General features: G+C 35.5%; 1 protein-coding gene across 1 annotated transcript; it reads left to right on the forward strand.

The window, feature by feature from the left end:
• Positions 1-9605: 9605 nt before the first annotated feature.
• On the forward strand, positions 9606-10803 carry LOC122589540 (ribonucleoside-diphosphate reductase small chain). The gene has a single exon (XM_043761838.1). It carries the CDS (start codon positions 9655-9657, stop codon positions 10642-10644), a length of 990 nt encoding a protein of 329 aa, XP_043617773.1. The 5' UTR covers positions 9606-9654; the 3' UTR covers positions 10645-10803.
• The last annotated feature ends 8270 nt before the right edge of the window (positions 10804-19073 follow it).

Consider the following 19073-nt stretch of genomic DNA (forward strand, 5'->3'; position numbering starts at 1 on the left):
ATATTATGTATTCAATTTTATTTTACATAATTATTTTTATCTTTAAATATTTCATCAACAAATATCTATTTATATCTATTGAAGTCTAAAACTAACTAACGACACATTACCTATTTTTTTAAAAGGCTAATAGACGACCCAAGTCGAACACAGTGGTGTTAGGTGACCACCTCACCAACATACAATATTGATCTAATTTTTACCATAAACATTTTTGGATTTGTAAATTTAAAAGTTCCAATATAAGCTTGTATTACAATTGTATTATGGTAAAAAATTATAATGAGTACATAAAATGAGAAAAAAAACTTGTATTACAATTGAAAAATCAATCTAAGCTTTATAACTTTCGACAACATTTTTCGTATATTCATTACTCACCATTTTTAAGGCATGCGAGATAAATTGAGAATTCCATGTATGTGATTGCTGTTGTTTTTAGATCAATGTCCAAATATAGATAGCATAAAAATGCTTTTCGGTACAATTGTAATAGAGGTTTATAATTAATAATAGCATTAAAACTACCATTTCCAAGTTTATATAGCCATAATTGACTTTCATTTTTTACGTTCAAGATTGATTTGTGTTTTAATTTCAATGATTTAGATTAAAATGATTTGTATTTTTTTCCTCTTAGTTCTACCAACAAAATATATATATATATATAATAACCTTATACCAATATTATTACCCTAATTGAGAATTCCATGTATGTGATTGCTGTTGTTTTTAGATCAATGTCCAAATATAGATAGCATAAAAATGCTTTTCGGTACAATTGTAATAGAGGTTTATAATTAATAATAGCATTAAAACTACCATTTCCAAGTTTATAATAGCCATAATTAACTTTCCTTTTTTACGTTCAAGATTGATCTGTGTTTTAATTTCAATGATTTAGATTAAAATTATTTGTATTTTTTTCCTCTTAGTTCTACCAACAAAAAATATATATATATATAATAACCTTATACCAATATTATTACCCTAATTAATTTCGTAGAAAATGTTATTATACATGATATTGTTTTATAGCAAAATTTTGCCTTCTAATCTATCAAGAAAGTCGTACGCTTTTCAAAACCACCTAAAAGCGAAATGGATGAAATGTGGAAGTGGTCATTTATTTATTATTTTGTAAGTTTATTTACTTCTACTTTTTTTTTTAACAACTTTTACTTCTACTTTAGTACATGTGGACATGAATCTTTAATTTGTTAAATTATTAAGCACACCAACTATCGATCGATACTATGGTGTAAAAACACTTTGTTTCTCATTCTTATAATTTTAGAAACTTGTAATGTCCCAAATATCTTCTTATTATATTATTATCCCTCCTTTAAAAGACCTATACTATCATCATTTTTATCGGTGTAATATCGTAAAAATGAAACTCTTATTATGCATCTATGAATAACTAAAACAATTCACTCTACCCAAATCTCGCAGTCGCCTCCGTAACCAGTCATCACTCACCTCACAGGCTCACATATCTTGTCGTTGCCCTCTATCACTGTGAATTTTGATTGTTTTGTCGCATTACATGGTGACTTGCTAGTTTTTTGAATTCTTACAAGTCATTATTGCATTTCTTCACCTAATCTTCTTCCGATCCATTACAACAACAACAACAACAACAGGACCCAATCCCTGCGCGGGGTATGGGGGGGTAAGCTGTAGACAGTCTTACCTCTACACAAAGGTAGAGAGACTGTTTCCATAGGGACCTCCGGCCACAAAGGAGTGCAAGACGGAAAATGAGAAATGTTTAGAAAATCATACCTGTCTGCCGAGAATCTGAAAAGCAGAAATACCTGTCCGCTGGGTCCGGTTACTATGAGGGTCGAATGTTTATCAATCATGCGTCCTACCGATATCTTAGAAACATGTTTGACAATACAAATACCAATACGAAAGCAACCATATTAGGCATATTAAACAACATAAAAGTAGCAAACTACTACCTAACTCGAACCATTCTTAAGGTTTATTTGAACTCTTACACGTCATTTTTGGCTGTTTTCCATCATTTTACATCCAATGAACCTAGGGCCGTCTCAAAAAATGTTAAAAATATTTGAGGCCGTCTCCAAAAATGTTAAAATTTCAATTGGAAGCTTTTCAAATCTATATGATTTCATAATAACTTTGTGAAAAAATAAACGTAACTAATCTTATGATCGTAAAGGATATTAAAATAAACATACTTGGAATATAGAACTAACATACTTGATGCACAAATCTATATTGACCGTGGTAATAATGGAAGTCTTTTTGCTATGTTATAGATTTTTTGGTACATCGCTAGTACAACTTAGTTATTTATGGACTTAACTATAGCTAATACCCGTACGATGTACGGTAACTATATAATTTGTATCATAAAGAAATTCGAATATGCCTCATACATGATTCGTGAGTATGAAATTAATTGTAGTTAAAAATTAACCGATGATCGAAGCTAAAATTTTAAACCGAGCGTACGGCTAAGACATTTGACTATCATACTCTATAACTTGACCTATCACCCCCACCATCTTACCGTCACAACGCACAGACACTGTTGCTCGTAGATTATAAAGTGCAAGGAATAACTTGTCCTTGACTGAGTACACAATATTGATATTCAAACAATAATTCTCTTAAATCGTGGTTTCTACTATCCATCATGCATGCTTTTCAAAAACGACAAATTATATTGTCAGTTATTTATTTTGTTGTGGTTTAAATACTTGTTGCAACTGCAATAGAAAGTTGTGATCTAAAATACGTAAATTGATAATTAATTATAGTGTTTTTGGGTAAAAGAAAACAAAAAAAAATGTGACTGCTTAATAACCAATAAATTATACGAATGTGTAGGATGCATGAAAATTATGGTTGCGTTTAGTTGAAAAAAACATTTTTGTATATTCATTTGCATTTTTCAGAAAAACATAAAATCAAAAAACACAATCGAATAAACATAGTTTTTATATATACTTTCTTTACTCTCTTATAAAGAAAACAACCTCTTTTTATTTTAGGTACTTCTACATTTGAATTACCAGAATTACTCATAACTTTTTATGTTTTGGCCTTAATAAATTATAATTTACACTCTAAACCTTTATTTTAATAATTAACACTTTAAACCTATATCTTTTAAAAATTACCACTATCACAATTACATCAACCTACACCACTTGACACCGCCACCACCACCAATAGTACCATCACCGACACCATTAGACCGCCTTCCGCACCACCATCGCCGCATTGCGTAGGTACCATGCTCGTTTAAAAAAATATAGAAAACACTGTGTTTTACTTTTCAATGAAAAATTAGAATTTTTTTTTAATATTGGTTTTCACTTTTCTTTTCCATTTTAGAAATCTCGGATATATTAACTTCCCCGACCCCGTCCTACACCACCAAACAGATTAAACATGTATTTTAATATGAAAATTGAAAAAAATTATTTTTTAGCTTTGAACGCGTTTTCAATTTTCATATTAAAAACATGTTTTAATATGTTTGGTGGTATGGGGCGGGGGCGGGGAAGTTAACATATTTGAGGTTTTCAAATTTTGAAACGGTAAAAGAAAAGTGAAAGATTAAAAAAAAAACTTTGAAAACGTGTACCCGTTTTGGAAACTCTATGGGAACAGAAACGCATGTGAAACAGTATGAAACGTATCTTTGAATTTTTCTATACCTTTTCTAATTAATATTAGGGTTTTAATAAGTTTTTCTATTCCAAAACCGATTGCTATCTTAATACTATACATATATCTTCCAACCCGAATCAACTATATCATACCATTCGATCACCATCAGGCTTTCTATTCCAAACCAATTAGTATATCACCATGAAGCATATATTAATATATTATACAATTGATTTGGGTGAATTGATTTGGGAAGATTCAAATGGGAAGGAAAGGAAGTTCTCTACTACTATGGTTTGGGATACAATCCGTGTTCGTGTTATAGAGATTGACAGGGTTAATCTGGTTTGGTTTCCTCAAGCCATTCCTAAACATGCACTCACCATGTGGCTCATTATGAAGGAAAAACTCAAAACTCAGGATCGTCTCAAGCTTTGGGAAGTTGGTAGCGCAACCAAGCCTATTGACTTTTGTGCTGCTTGTTATGCAAGCATGGACCAGACTCTCCTAACCACTTATTCTTTGAATGTTCTTTCTCTAGGCATGTTTGGGATCTCGTTAAACTTTTAGCAGGCATGCAGTGGGTTTCACATCAATGGAAAGATATAGTTGATTGGCTTAATTCTATCTCGAAGTCGGCCTCAATCAAAAGCGTGATTGGAAGGTTATTAGTGCCCGCTACAACTTATGTCATTTGGCAAGAAATAAACACTCGTCTGTTCTCCAACAAAAAAAGAAATGCAACTCAAATTAAAGAAATCATTGTCAACACAGTTCGTATGAAGCTGGCAACCATTACATTCAAGTGCACCGCTAAGGATGCTTCTCTTCTTTCATATTGGCATATTCCAGATGTTTCCAAGACTTAGGGGGTGCATGGTAGATGGTATTTGGGGGTGGGGAATGGGTTTTATTATAATAGATTACGGTTGGTTAAAAATAAAAGAGGTAATCAATACCAAAAATAGGTAATACCCCATTATAGACTAAATTGGGGAGAATGGTAATCGATATCCCGCTAATTTTCCCGCACAATCGTCTTTCCCCCATTATAATCCATCATTATCTTCTCCCTACCTTTTATTTTATCTCTTATCTATCAATCTATTCTTCCTTCTTTAAAGTAAAAGATCATCATAGTATACATCGAATCAAACATCACCCTCAAGGTAGATCCATCGATTCTAGCAAGAAAACTACTACAAATCCTTCCAGGTATGTCTTATTTTATAACTTATCTCTATCATTTTTTTATTTATTTTTATTGTTTGAGTTTTATCACAATATTATATTTTGCAATTGTTTTTAAGAATGACTTGATTATAAGTATTATTCTAGAAATAATAGTTCCTGAAATACAAGTTATACAACAAAGTATTAACATGTAGTTTTTGTGGTTTCATGATTAGAATTATTTCTTTTTTTCTTGTTATTATATACATATATTTATATATATGAATATAAATGGATATTGCAATTGAAGGTTACATCAGTCTGAAGTTTTGATTTCAATATTACATGTGAATTAGTTGATTGTTGATCGATCTGTAGCTTTATAAATTTAAGCAAGTTTCATTTTCATTTATTCTAGTGTTTGCAATGTAAAATACTCATGCTTTGCTTTTTCCATTCTATTAAATATGTATTTTTGCGTAGCATATGATGATGGCAGTTTAACTATACTTTTGTAGAGCAAAATGCCTCGTCGTCTTATAAACAAAAAACAACGCAAATTAAGGAAACTTTTGTTGATTCATCAAATAACGTCTACTGTGATGGTGTTAATATTTTCTTTTTACTATTTTATTATTTCTTCATCCTTTCTAGCTAAAATTTGTGGCATTAAGACAAAGGAAGAAAAAAGGATAGAACGGATGAATTTGATGTTGATCTTGACTCAACAAAGTGACCGTGTGTGCATTAGTGAGCTTCGTATGGATAGAGCTACTTTTAGAGTGCTATGTGATATGGTAAGAGACATCGGTGGTTTGAAGCCTACTAGAAACACAACCATAGAAGAAGTAGTAGCAATGTTCTTGTATACTTTGGCTCACCACAAAAAGAGTAGGTCGATTGGATATCTTTTTTTACGCAGTAGGGAGACGGTGAGTCGGCAATTCCATCAAGTTCTTTTATCCATTTTGAAATTACATCATATATTATTAAAGAAACCCGTCCCTATTACCGAAGATTGCCAAGATGGAAAATGGAGATGTTTTCAGGTATAATAATTCAGTAGCTCATCTACTAAGTTAATACATGGGCTGATCTAAGCATAAGATAATAAATAATCTTTACATTTTCTTTAAACTTGTAGGGCTGTTTAGGAGCTTTGGATGGAACTTTAATAAAAGTTACACCCCCTAGTGATGAGAAGTCTAGATACCGCACAAGAAAGGGTTGCATCTCAACTAATATTTTAGGTGTTTGTTGTCCGAATATGCAATTCATATATGTATTGCCTGGTTGGGAAGGTTCAGCACATGATGGTCGTGTGCTTCGAGATGCAATCTCAAGGAATCAAGGTCTAAGAGTCCCTCTCGGTTGTTATTATCTAGTTGATTCTGCTTATTGCAATGCAAATGGATTTCTTGCTCCATACCGAGGACAACGATATCACCTTAAAGAGTTTGATGGTCATCAACCAGAGACTCCTCAAGAATATTTCAACATGAAACACTCCAAGGCAAGGAATGTGATGGAGAGATGTTTTGGATTGTTAAAAGGAAGATGGAAGATCCTTGCATCCCCTTCTTTTTTCTCAATCCAAACTCAAGTTCGAGTTATCATGGCATGTTGTTTGTTACACAATCTGATCCGTAAATATATGAGCCATGATCCTCAAGAAGATGAGGAGGAAGAGGAAGAAGAAGAATCAGAAACGGAGGACGAAAGTGAGGATATGGAATACGTTACCAACATTAGTCCAAGCGATGAGTGGTCGGAATTTAGAAATAATTTGTCAACCAATATGTTCAATGAATGGAGAAATAGATAGATTTATCTACACTTGTTTACTTTTATTTTAGTTTTTGCTATTGTATTAAAGTTCGTAACATGGTTTCTTGTATGTTTTCAAAGTGCAACTTTGCAAATAATATAAACACCTATTGATGCATGCATAGTCACTTTCTACTTTACATATAATATTTCATGATCTTGTGCTTATGTATCTTTTCTTTTTTATCTGTCAAATTTTATCAAATGGGTACCACTAATATTTCCTTGAACATTTTCAGTGAGAAATGGCTACATCTTCATGTGGTGACCGTGGTAGGGGAAAAAACAAGCAATATTGGAAGGATGAGGAAGTTGATGTTTTGGTCGATGTATTGCAAGAACTTGCTTCTGATCCTTTATAGAAGGTAGATGGAGGATTTAGGAATAACTACATGGTTGAAGTAAAAAAAAGGATGGTCAAAAAGATTCCTAATTTTGATAAAGACGTTAATCCTCATATCGACTCTAAGATCAAATATCTTAGAAACAAGTACAATCCAATTTCAGAGATGTTGATGCAAAGTGGATGTCAATGGGATTCCGTTGAGTGCAAAATTGCTTGTGAGAGGCAATGGTACGATGACTGGTGTAAGGTATGCACATTTTTTTTCTCTGAATTGTGACATTGTAGTCTGTTTGCACTATATATATATATATTTGCTATATTATATACAATTAGGATCTCACATTCATCCCTGATTACTAATAGTAGCTTTACACTTAACTCATTAACTCAAAGTTGTTTTTTATACAGAATCATAAAAATGCAGCTGGTTTATGGAACTTCAAGTTCCCGTATCTACAGAAATTGGACTCCGTGTGGGGTAGAGATCGGGCAACAGGGCTACAAGCTGAAGATATATCAGAAGCATGTGACGATGCTAATAACAAAACAGATGTAGTGTTATCCTCTTCCTCTGATAGTGAAGATGAAGTTGTGAAAGTCACAAATACACCGATCATTCCAAGCATAAAGAAACGGAAAAGAGTATCACCTCCAACAGAAAGTTCTCACAAGAAAAAGAAACCAACGACTCTTCAAGAGACCATGGAAACAAAGTTAGATTCATTTGCTTCTGATTTCAAGTCTGTTTGTGGTGAAATGGTAGAAAAGATTGGTGTTGCTGCTAATGCTTTGATTGTAGACAATAATAAATCTGAATCGGTGACTGAAGAAAAGATGCAAGAGGTAATGAATGAACTCCTCAACATCGGAATTTCCCACTTGGATGTTGGCAAGGTTGTTGAGGCTTGCTACAACGACCCCATTAAAGTGAAGACCTTGTTCACCTTGCCAACATATATGAGGAAAGCATACGTTCTGGGGTTCTTACATCCTCAAGTTTAGTTCACGAGTCGTAATTTGTTTTATGTTTTTCTAGCATAAAAGACGCCTTATGGTTTTCTTGTAAGTTGCATTATGGATGTTATTTTATGTCTTTTTAACTTTGGGGATCTTTGTAAGGTGGTTTGGAGTGATTACTTGCAGCTGGATTTTTTTGGTTTGATGCATTCACTAGGTGAGAATGACACTGGATTTTTTTTGGTCTGATGCATTCAATAAGTGAAAATGACACTGATATGTTGTTTGGAGTGATTACTTGCAGCTGGATTTTTTGCTGTTGTTAATGTTCCAACTGAAATGGAATGTTGCTTTTAGAGGCTAAGCGATAGCACTGATGTGTTGATAATAGCTTTTTCTTGCTTTTCTTATGCTTGTATATATATTATATTATTACTCATATTACATAGGAACTTTCTACATCTGTAACTAATGATTTTTAAATTGCACGTGGAGAAAAGTGCAACACTCTTTACGCCAGAAGTGATAATTGGATTGTTGCAAGTGGGTGTTATTGAATTTTTGGTATTTCATCATGGAAGCAACAATTATAAATTTATCAATAATAATAATAATAACTATAAGTTGCATAAATGTGATAAATTTATGATTTGTCGGAGAAAATTGAGAAAAAATAAGCTTACATATATTATAGTATATTTTTAAGAACCAAGCAGTATCAATGACAACGATAATGATTGTCTTGTATGAACCAAGCAATAATAATGCAATGGTAGTATTCCCTAGTAATTCATTCCATTCCCTTTCCCATTCCCTTTTCTATTCCCTAATGTGAACCAGACACACCCTTACCATTAGTGCTGTTTTTTTTCCTATGCTATGATCAATCACTTATAGTGTAAGATATGGATTTTCTTATTGGTCATGCTAGATAGCTTGTTTATTGTAACCTCACATGCATCATGTTGCATGGTAACTAGTGTGGTATATCAGCCACATTACTTGTACTTTATTATTTGGGTGTTATAAAATTTATAGGTATAATAACCATTTTCCAAAAAAAATTAATTTATTATACAATTATAAATATACAATTCAATATATTTTTATTTTAAATAACTTTTTTATTGTCGTATTTTTGCCGTGTCTATATCTTAAATTTTTTAATTTTTCCTTTTTTTGTTTTTATATTGTTCTTGTACCCCCTGGTCGACCCGTTTTGGTGCTATATAACTCTCACTCTCTAACCAAAAAAATCTCAAATTGTACGTTAAACAAAAATAGATTGTATTGGTATCGATTAATTCAGTGTAATTTTCAACTATATTTCGACAACCAATTAACCAGAAAGTTAACAAAGATGGCAAAAATGTCACAATCGATAGGACTCTTTCCCGAATTTGAATTTTAAATTGATTCAATAACTAAATATTTAAAATTCAATTCAAATCAAAATCAAACCATACATACAAACAAAAAACAAAAAAGCGGCAAATCGAATAAATTGAAAAAATTGGCCCCAAAAAATTTGCAATTGAATTCTCCCGCAAGCTTCCCCTAAATTTCAAATTCTCCCGCTTTTCAAATTTCCATTTAAATACACCTTCAATTCCTCTCTCATTTCTCACCCCCAATTCTCCCCCAAATCAATTCTCTCAAAAACAAACCCTAATTTTTTCAATCAAATCAAAATCATGCCTTCAATTCCTGAAGAACCACTTTTGGCACCAAACCCAGATCGATTCTGTATGTTCCCAATTCAATACCCACAAATCTGGGAAATGTATAAAAAAGCCGAAGCCTCATTTTGGACCGCTGAAGAAGTCGATTTATCCGAAGATCAACGTCACTGGGACGCCTTAACCGACGGCGAACGCCACTTCATTACTCACGTCCTCGCTTTTTTCGCCGCGTCAGACGGCATCGTTCTCGAAAACCTCGCTGGTCGGTTTATGAAAGAAGTCCAAGTCGCCGAGGCGCGTGCGTTTTACGGATTCCAAATCGCGATTGAGAATATTCATTCTGAAATGTATAGTTTGTTGTTGGAATCTTATATTAAAGATTCTAATGAAAAAAACCGGTTATTTCGGGCTATTGAAACGATTCCTTGTGTTGAGAAAAAAGCCAACTGGGCTTTGAAATGGATTGATGGATCCGAAACTTTCGCAGAACGGATTATCGCGTTTGCTTGCGTTGAAGGGATATTTTTTTCGGGGAGTTTTTGCGCCATTTTTTGGTTGAAAAAACGTGGGTTAATGCCGGGTTTAACGTTTTCAAACGAGTTGATATCGAGAGACGAGGGTTTACATTGCGATTTTGCGTGTTTGTTATACAGTTTGTTGAAAATGAAGTTGAGTGAGGAACGCGTAAAAGGGATTATCGCAGACGCTGTAAACATCGAAAGGGAGTTCGTTTGCGAGGCGTTGCCGTGTGCTTTGGTTGGGATGAATGGGGATTTGATGAGTGTTTATATTGAGTATGTCGCGGATAGGTTGTTGGGGGCGTTGGGTTATTCGAAAATGTATAATGTGCAGAATCCGTTTGATTGGATGGAGTTGATCTCGTTGCAGGGGAAGACTAATTTTTTTGAGAAAAGGGTTGGGGAGTATCAGAAAGCGTCGGTGATGTCGAATTTGAATGGGAATGGAGATGGGCATGTATTCAAGATGGATGAAGATTTCTAGATTGTTTTTTTATTTTTTTATTTTTTTTTTATTTTTTATTGTGTAGATTAGTTTAGGTTAACGTTTTATTACGGTTTTTATCATAAGTGTTTGTTATGTTGTGGTTTCTGAATTTACTATTTGTATGTTATCAATATGATATGCAGTTGTTTTAACAAATGGATGGATTTTCAATTCTGAAGTTTTTATGTAATAATTTTAAGATATTCAGTTTAAACTTGATCTATATATATACATCTGTTACATGTTTCATTTGTATAAGTTTTTTGGTAACTTTGTTTTGTGAAATCTTTTGCGGTACTAATGTAACTATGAGCCTGACTACTGTCATGTTTGTTTCTGTAAGATGAAAGAACAATTTCATGCCCATCTTATTTCATATTCATGTCTGTTTCCGTTTAGTGTGTGTCGTTTCTGTATAACCGGGACAGATAGAGATGAAATTTGCTAAAAGAATGGCCTCTAAGCCTATTGACCTTATGCTATGCTGCCTATTGACATCTGCAACTGCTGAACCAATATGGGCGTGTGATTCTGTTTGTCTTAGCATAAATTGTTGATAAGAGTTTGAAAGAGCCTTACTTGTATAACTATGAGTCTGACTATTGCTTATTGTGTTTGCAGTCATGCCAACTGATGAAGTAAACTAATTTGAGAGTGAGCCATCACTTTAGTCAATGTAGCAGAACGGGCATTGTTCAAAATGATTATTTGGTGCCTAAATTTATCTCAAGTTAGCTGAGTTGTTGGAGCTGTTGTTTCACCTCTTCAATCATTTTTAACTTCTCATCTCTCAACCTGGTATTGTTTATCTTTTATCTGACGAGCTACAGTTTAAGTTACTGAAATGTAATCTATGTTTAAAATGCTTTAAGATGTTAAAAAATCGCATTGCAGAGATTGTACCTCCTAACTTGGTTTCAAACATAATCAGGCAATCCTCTTCCTTATCTATTATCTTGTTAATTAGTTTCAAACTTAAGCTTCTTCATCAGCTTGCAGTTAATACTTCAAGTGGTTACATAATCTTTTAAAGTCAATGTTAATTGTGCCTACTTTAGTTTTTTAGACTAGGACACAGTCACAATAAGCAAACTTTTACTAAAAACTAGCCTCATAATATTGGAAATTAAAACAAATTGTTAGGCTGTCAACAATTCACTAATACTTACTTTGTAAATTGAAACCCCTTTAGTCCAAAATGATACCCCATCTTGAATTTCATTGATACATTGAAATTACTAATGGTGAATCAGACACCACTTTCTTCCTTCCAAATGTCTGCCCTTTTGTGTAGCATATGGGTCTTACACGGTTCTTATAAGTACTTATATATGCACTTGCATATGGGACAACCAATTCATGTCACTTTTTTCACGCAAATTTATGCAGTTTCATTGTACTTATCGACGGCTCAAACTTTGACTTTGGCAAACTCATCTCTTATGATTTGGCCTATTTTCGTCTACAGGGCAAATTTGGTGTCAGAAATGTTTTCTAGTAAAGGTTTTCATGGTATCTATATTTGTGCCATTATCATAACCTGATGTAGATCTAGTCCTCCTTTGACTGTTCTTAAAGTTTCGAAAAATATCTTCATCTCATTATTTGTTAGTTCTCCTATAAGTGACCTTTCTGTTGGACACCATATGATCACTTAATGTGGCATATTATTGATATCCCTGTTCCCACTGATTTTCAAAGAACATTACTCGTCAAAATTGCATATCCTTGTAACGGATATTACTGAAGTACACTGCTTTCTGCTTTTGAAGTTATGTGAAGTGGGTGGACAAAACGAATATTCAGAGTGCTGTAATAGTTCACTTGATCTGTTACATGTTTCGTTTATTTAACTGTTTTGGTAACTTTGTTTTGTGAAATCTTTTGCAATACTTGTGTAAGTATGACTGGTATACTATATTACTATGCTATGACCACAGATGTAAATCATATTCAAGTATTGCTTATAAAACTTGTATGACATTTAGACAATAATTGTAGTCTCTTTGATAGTTTGATTGATTTCCATTTTGTAAGGATGGTTAGAAAGCATGAAACAGGACTATGTCGTACAAGCGGAATCGTAAGTTATTGCATGAGCTGTTAGAAAGCTCTATGTTTTACTGTGTAACATACTTGACAGTTAAGTTAGGTTTGCTAATGGAAACAAAGCTTTCTGCTGTCATGTTTGTTTATGTAAGGTAAAAGACCAATTTTCATGTCCTTTTTATTTCGTATTCATGTATTTCGTATTCATGTCCATTTCCATTTCCATTTTGTATGTGTCTTTTCTGTAAAACCAGGACACATGGAGATGAAATGGGCTAAAAGAATGGCCAATAAGCCTATTGACTTTATGTTGTGCTGCATATTGAAATCTGCAACTGCTGAACCAAAATGGGCATGCAATTCGTTGTCTTGGCATAATGTTGATAAGAGTTTGATAGAAGCTGACTGTCATATTTGCACTGGAACTGCAACATGAAACTTCCATAAGCAGGTATGTTAATAGGTTTGGGGTCGGTAAAGCTTGACTATCACAATTTCCGTGGCTAGTGAAGAAAAATAAAATTTCAATATGTCGGTTTGGACAGGACTTGTACTTGCACTAATTAGAGATTTTGAATGACATGCATGACTTTCATCAGGATTGACCAATTTGTGATCTTGGAGATGTTTATGAACTTATATTTGATTCTGTTGATTCATTGCACGTAACCACCCTAATGGGTAATGGTTTCTCATATAGTCATATTGAATTCTCTTGTGAAAGAACTTGTAGGATGACCATCAAATAGTATAGGAAGCTGTACTGCTATTCAAAGGAAGTATTTCAGGAGATCAGAATTGGTAATACAGTTTTCTTTGATTGTCCAGACTCCAGATAAGATGGATAGCAATAAACTGGAACTAGTTACTAGAAATGTGTTCATCTAAGTATTACACATTTAAAAAGACCCCCGACTACACCCTTTTAATTAGCACTTATAAATGCGTTTGCATATGGTGCTACTGGTTCTGTTTTCCTACAGATGTCACTTCTATCATCAGAGCTACACAATTTAGTGGTATCTGTCCGCATCTCATTTTTTTTTATATTAATTCTCTTTGTTGTACACCACATAGCTTTAGCACCAGATAAGAGGAGGGGAGGGGGACTTATTTTTGCTGCAAGTAGAGATGTTGAAACACGCACGAGTATTTAGTTCCATATCGGTGAATGCTCCAATTATATTATCACCATCACTATATATTACATATACTTCAGATACTTGATTACTAATAAAGTAACTAAATGAAGATTACAAGTAAATGCTCACATTATATTATCAGAAGGCATCTGTATGCCAAATTTGAAGTGGAATGGAGATGTACATGTGTTCAATATGGTTTGACTTCATGTGTAGCTGCTTAACCATTGGTGATGGTTGTTATCTACTCTTCATATTTATGTGTGAAAAACCTTATAGGTTATTGTATTTGATTTGTGATTAATGAGGGTTACAAGAGGTTGTATTTATAGAGTCTATTAACCTAATACATGGAAACTAATAATTTGTAAACTAACTAATATGGAAACTAATACTATCTTAATACGCCCCCTCAAGCTAAGGCCGTTGTGCGACTCTTAGCTTAGATCGCAATAGCATGAACCGATCTGAAGATAAGGCCTTTGTAAAAACATCCGCAATCTGATCATGTGAAGATATGAACTTTACTGACAAATTTCCTTGAGCAACCTTTTCTCGTACAAAATGAAAGTCAATTTCCACATGCTTTGTGCGTGCATGAAAGACGGGATTAGCTGACAAATAAGTAGCGCCTAGATTGTCACACCACAATGTTGGAGTAGTCCGTATAGGAATGCGCAATTCATGAAGTAGAGATTGAAGCCATGTAAGTTCGGCGACAGTGTCAGCCATAGCCTTGTACTCAGCCTCTGTGGATGACCGAGATACAGTGCGTTGTTTTCTAGCAGACCAAGAGACAATATTAGATCCTAGATATATAGCAAATCCCTTCGTGGATCGACGGTCATCTGGGCAACCAGCCCAATCAGCATCAGAGTAGGCATTAATATCATTGAAGGAGGCATCTGCATAAGCATGTAACTGAGTTGAGGAGTTGCTAGAGATGCGTAATCCGTAACTGGATGTCCCTTGTAAGTAACGGAGAATACGCTTAACAGCGGACCAATGATTCTCAGTCGGGGAATGCATGTATTGACAAACTTTGTTCACAGCAAATGCAATATCAGGCCTAGAAAGAGTAGCATACTGGAGACCCCCAACAATACTCCGGTATTTTACTGGATCTGAGAAAGCAGTGCTATCACCATTAGACAACACGACAGATGTAGAAAGTGGAGATGGAACTGGTTTGGCATTGGACAAATTTGCACGTTCCAAGAGGTCTGTAATATATTTGGATTGAGATAGAAACAAATCTGAACCTGTACGTGTGATTTCCACACCCAGAAAATAGGACAGATGCCCCATGTCTTGAATCGCGAAGGCACGGCTAAGCTGATGAACAACCCTATCAAGCATCAAAAGGTTGTTACCTGTCAAAATAATATCATCAACGTACACTAGCATATATAGCACTGTACCACGAGCACAATAGATAAAAAGCAAGGGATCGGTTTTGGAATCCCTTATACCAATGCGATAAAGAGCCTGAGAGAGCCGATGAAACCACGCTCTCGGTGCTTGCTTTAGACCGTACAATGATTTGTGCAATAAACACACATGATCAGGTTTTGACCTGTCAACAAAACCTGGCGGTTGTTGTAGGTACACTGTTTCCTTAAGATCACCATGTAAGAAAGCATTCTGGACATCTAATTGTCTCAAGGGCCAATGGTTAGCTGTAGCAATAGATAAAACAACCCGGATAGTGGTATCTTTGACAACAGGGCTAAAGGTGTCAGTATAGTCAATGCCTGGCTGCTGGTGAAACCCCTTAGCAACAAGTCTTGCTTTATAGCGAGTGATAATTCCCCGTTGATCACGTTTAACTTTATATACCCATTTGCAATCAACAACATTTTTTCCTAGAACACGTGGCACTAATGACCATGTGTCGTTTCTCATGAGAGCTGAATATTCATCCTCTATGGCTTTGCGCCATAGAGGGTTCTTGTTAGCAATAGCAAAGGTAGCGGGTTCAGATTCAGAAAGAGATGTAGAGGTATGATTCGCGGATGGATCAAAAATTTTTGTTTTAGGAGGATTTTGGCGAAAATTTGAAGGACGTGCGCGTGTAGTGGGTTGGGGTGGTGATGATGGTCTAGAAGAGGGAATATGATCGATGAGTTGTGCGGGTTCGGATGAATGTTGTACTGGTTGGAGAGGAGGAACGAACGTAGTTGTGGGCTCAGGTGAAGGAGGTGAATCAACATTTACAGCTGACTCATTGGAAACTGGGTTGATCGTAGGAGGTGGAGGTGATGGATAAGACGAGAAGTATTCGTCTGGTTGGGAGGTAGGTGTCGGTGGCGAGGTGGGTTGACGAAATGGGAAGAAGTGTTCATTAAAGCGGACATGACGAGCAATATAGAGACGTTCAGACTCTTGGTCAAAACACCGATACCCATGATGGGAGGTGCTATACCCCAAGAATGTGCAAGGAGTAGACCAAAAATCCATTTTGTGTGGATTATAGGATCGTAGGTGGGGAAAACATTGACAACCAAAAACACGAAGAAAAGTGTAATTGGGTGTCCGTTTGAACAAAAACTCGAAGGGAGAGGTGCGTGATGTGTTTGAAGAGGGCATGCGATTGATAAGGTAGATTGCAGTGTCAAAAGCAAAATGCCAGTATTTAGATGGGACACCGGATTGAGAAAGAAGAGTGAGACCAGTTTCAACGACATGTCGGTGTCGTCTTTCAACAAGGCCATTTTGTTCACTTGTGTGAGGACAAGAGAATCTGTGGATGATTCCTAGATTTGAGAAAAAAAGAGACAATTTGCGAAATTCACCCCCACCATCGGTTTGGACTGATTTCAGTTTTGTTTTAAATTGACGTTCTGCCATAGCAACAAATTGAGTAAATATATGATAAACATCAGATTTACGTTTCAAGGGAAAGAACCACATGTAACGTGAAAAGGCATCAACACACAACAAAAAATAAGAATGACCATCAAAAGAAGGTACGGGTGAAGGACCCCAAACATCACAATAAATAAGATCAAGAATATTTGAAGCTTTATTTCGAGATAATGGTAAATGCAGTTTAGAAGACTTGCCAATAGAGCAAGCAGTACAATGACTTAAAAAACTATTACTAGAAAGCGGTAAATTAAATCTTGATAACTTAGAAGAAAATAATTTTGAATGAGGGTGACCCAGTCTTTGATGCCACACGTCCGGAGAGACTCGAACAGTGGTGAACACAAATTTTTGGATAGGTTGGTAGCTCGGTAGACAAAATGAGTAGAGACCTCCATTACTTAGACCAGTGAGGAGGGCAGAACGGGTGACTTTGTCCTTTATAGAAAAGAAAGTTGCATGAAATTCAAAAAACACATTGTTGTCTAAGCAAAACTTTTGAACGGAAAGAAGATTTTGTTTAATTTCAAGGACATGAAGGATATCTCGTAAAGAAAATCTTTTATTAGGTGAATAAAACGTTGAAGAGCCAATATGTAAAATAGGAAGACCCTTACCATTGCCAACATGAACATTGTCATCTCCAAAGTACGGCTGAAACGTGTCAAAACTAGAAAGACTAGGAGTAACATGGAAATTAGAACCTGAGTCAGGAAGTTATGAAGTTGATGCAGGAGAGCGAGAATATGCAGCATAGTTCGTCTGAGCAAAGTTAGCATACGGCTGCCTATTACGCATTGTAGAGGGGTCCCGATTTGGGCATTGTGACGGGAGATGACTAATTCCACACTTGTTACAAGTACCATATATAGTGTTTTGATTAGTTGCCCAAGAAAATAGATTTCGATTACCTCCACCGTGATTTTGGGAATTCTGATAATTTCCGCGGGCTCTACGGTTGTTTTGATTGTTACCTCGGTTATTGTTCGACCTATTTGATACAAAGCTTGTAGCGATTGGTTGGATGATGGCTGAAGTTGAAAACCAAGACGAGCAACTAGTTGTTGAAGGGCTTCCATAATATCACTGGGAAGCGAAGATGAATTTCCACTAGTGCTCGAAGATTGTGGCAATGTAGCAGTCGAGAAAGTTTGAGCAGGTGTTTAATCGGCCACAGGTTTCTTCACCATGTAGTCAAGATCTAAGAGAAGCCCGTGCAGTTCGGAGAATGCCAAGGGGGTCGGCCGGCCAAGTATTGTTGATTTCAAGTTGTTGTAATCATCAGGAAGACCTGTAATAACATGCATCACAAGATCTTTGTCTTTCACTAGTTCGCCAATATTTGCAAGGGCATCAGCATACTCTTGTGCTCGAGTAAGATAATTAGACGTTGATTCACCTTCCTTTATCTGAAGTCGAAAAAGTTGAGATTTAAGGGTATATTCCCGAGATGAGGTTTGTGGGGCATATGCGCGAGCAAGGGATAACCATAGTTCACGTGAAGTACTTCCTTGTACATGTTGGTATATTCCCGAGACGAGGTTTGTGGGGCATATGCGCGAGCATGCGTATATGGGCATCATTAGATGACCAAATCGGATGATTCGGGTTTGGTTGTGAAGTGGAAGCAACATCTTTGTCTTTGTCATTGTCTTTTTCTTGTATTGTTGGAGACGGACACGGAATTGTGCCATTTATGTACCCAAAAAGACCATGTGTGGTGAAGAAAGCCTCAAGCATGGATTTCCAATATCCATAATTCGTTGGTGATAATTTGAAAGCAAACTTGTGAGAATTGTGAGTTGTTTTCTCTTGTTGAGTAATGGAAGCAAGCATTGCCATGGGATTTTTGTAATGGCTTTTTTTTTATAAAAGGTTTGAATTCTGGAAAAAAAAAAAATTTGGAAAAATTAGGGTTTCGGCGACGGCAGTCAACGGCGGTCAATGGTGGTCAACGGCGGTCAATGGTGGTCAACGGCAGTCAACGGCGGCGAATGTAAAATCAAATTGGTGGGTTTTGACCGGAATTCTTCAAGGATAACAGTGGTGGTGGCGGTGAGGGATGAATTGCCGGAATTTGGGAGTAATTGCCGAATTAATGAAAATTCCGGCGGGGATGATGGCGGCGCGTGGAGGCGTGTGGGTGGTCCGACGGCTGAGAAATTTTGTAGGGTTTATCGGATTGTTATTCCGAAGCTAATGGTGGTGGAGGTGTTATCTAATTCGACGATTAAAGAAGAAAATTAAAGAGTGACAGATTGTATATAAATTTAGGGTTTTGGTGACCGGAATTGTGGCCGGAATTTTGGTGGTCGGATTATGGCTCTGATACCATGAAAAACCTTATAGATTATTGTATTTGATTTG

The sequence above is a fragment of the Erigeron canadensis genome, chromosome 2, assembly GCF_010389155.1.
Source record: "Erigeron canadensis isolate Cc75 chromosome 2, C_canadensis_v1, whole genome shotgun sequence".
Classification (NCBI taxonomy): Eukaryota; Viridiplantae; Streptophyta; class Magnoliopsida; order Asterales; family Asteraceae; genus Erigeron; species Erigeron canadensis.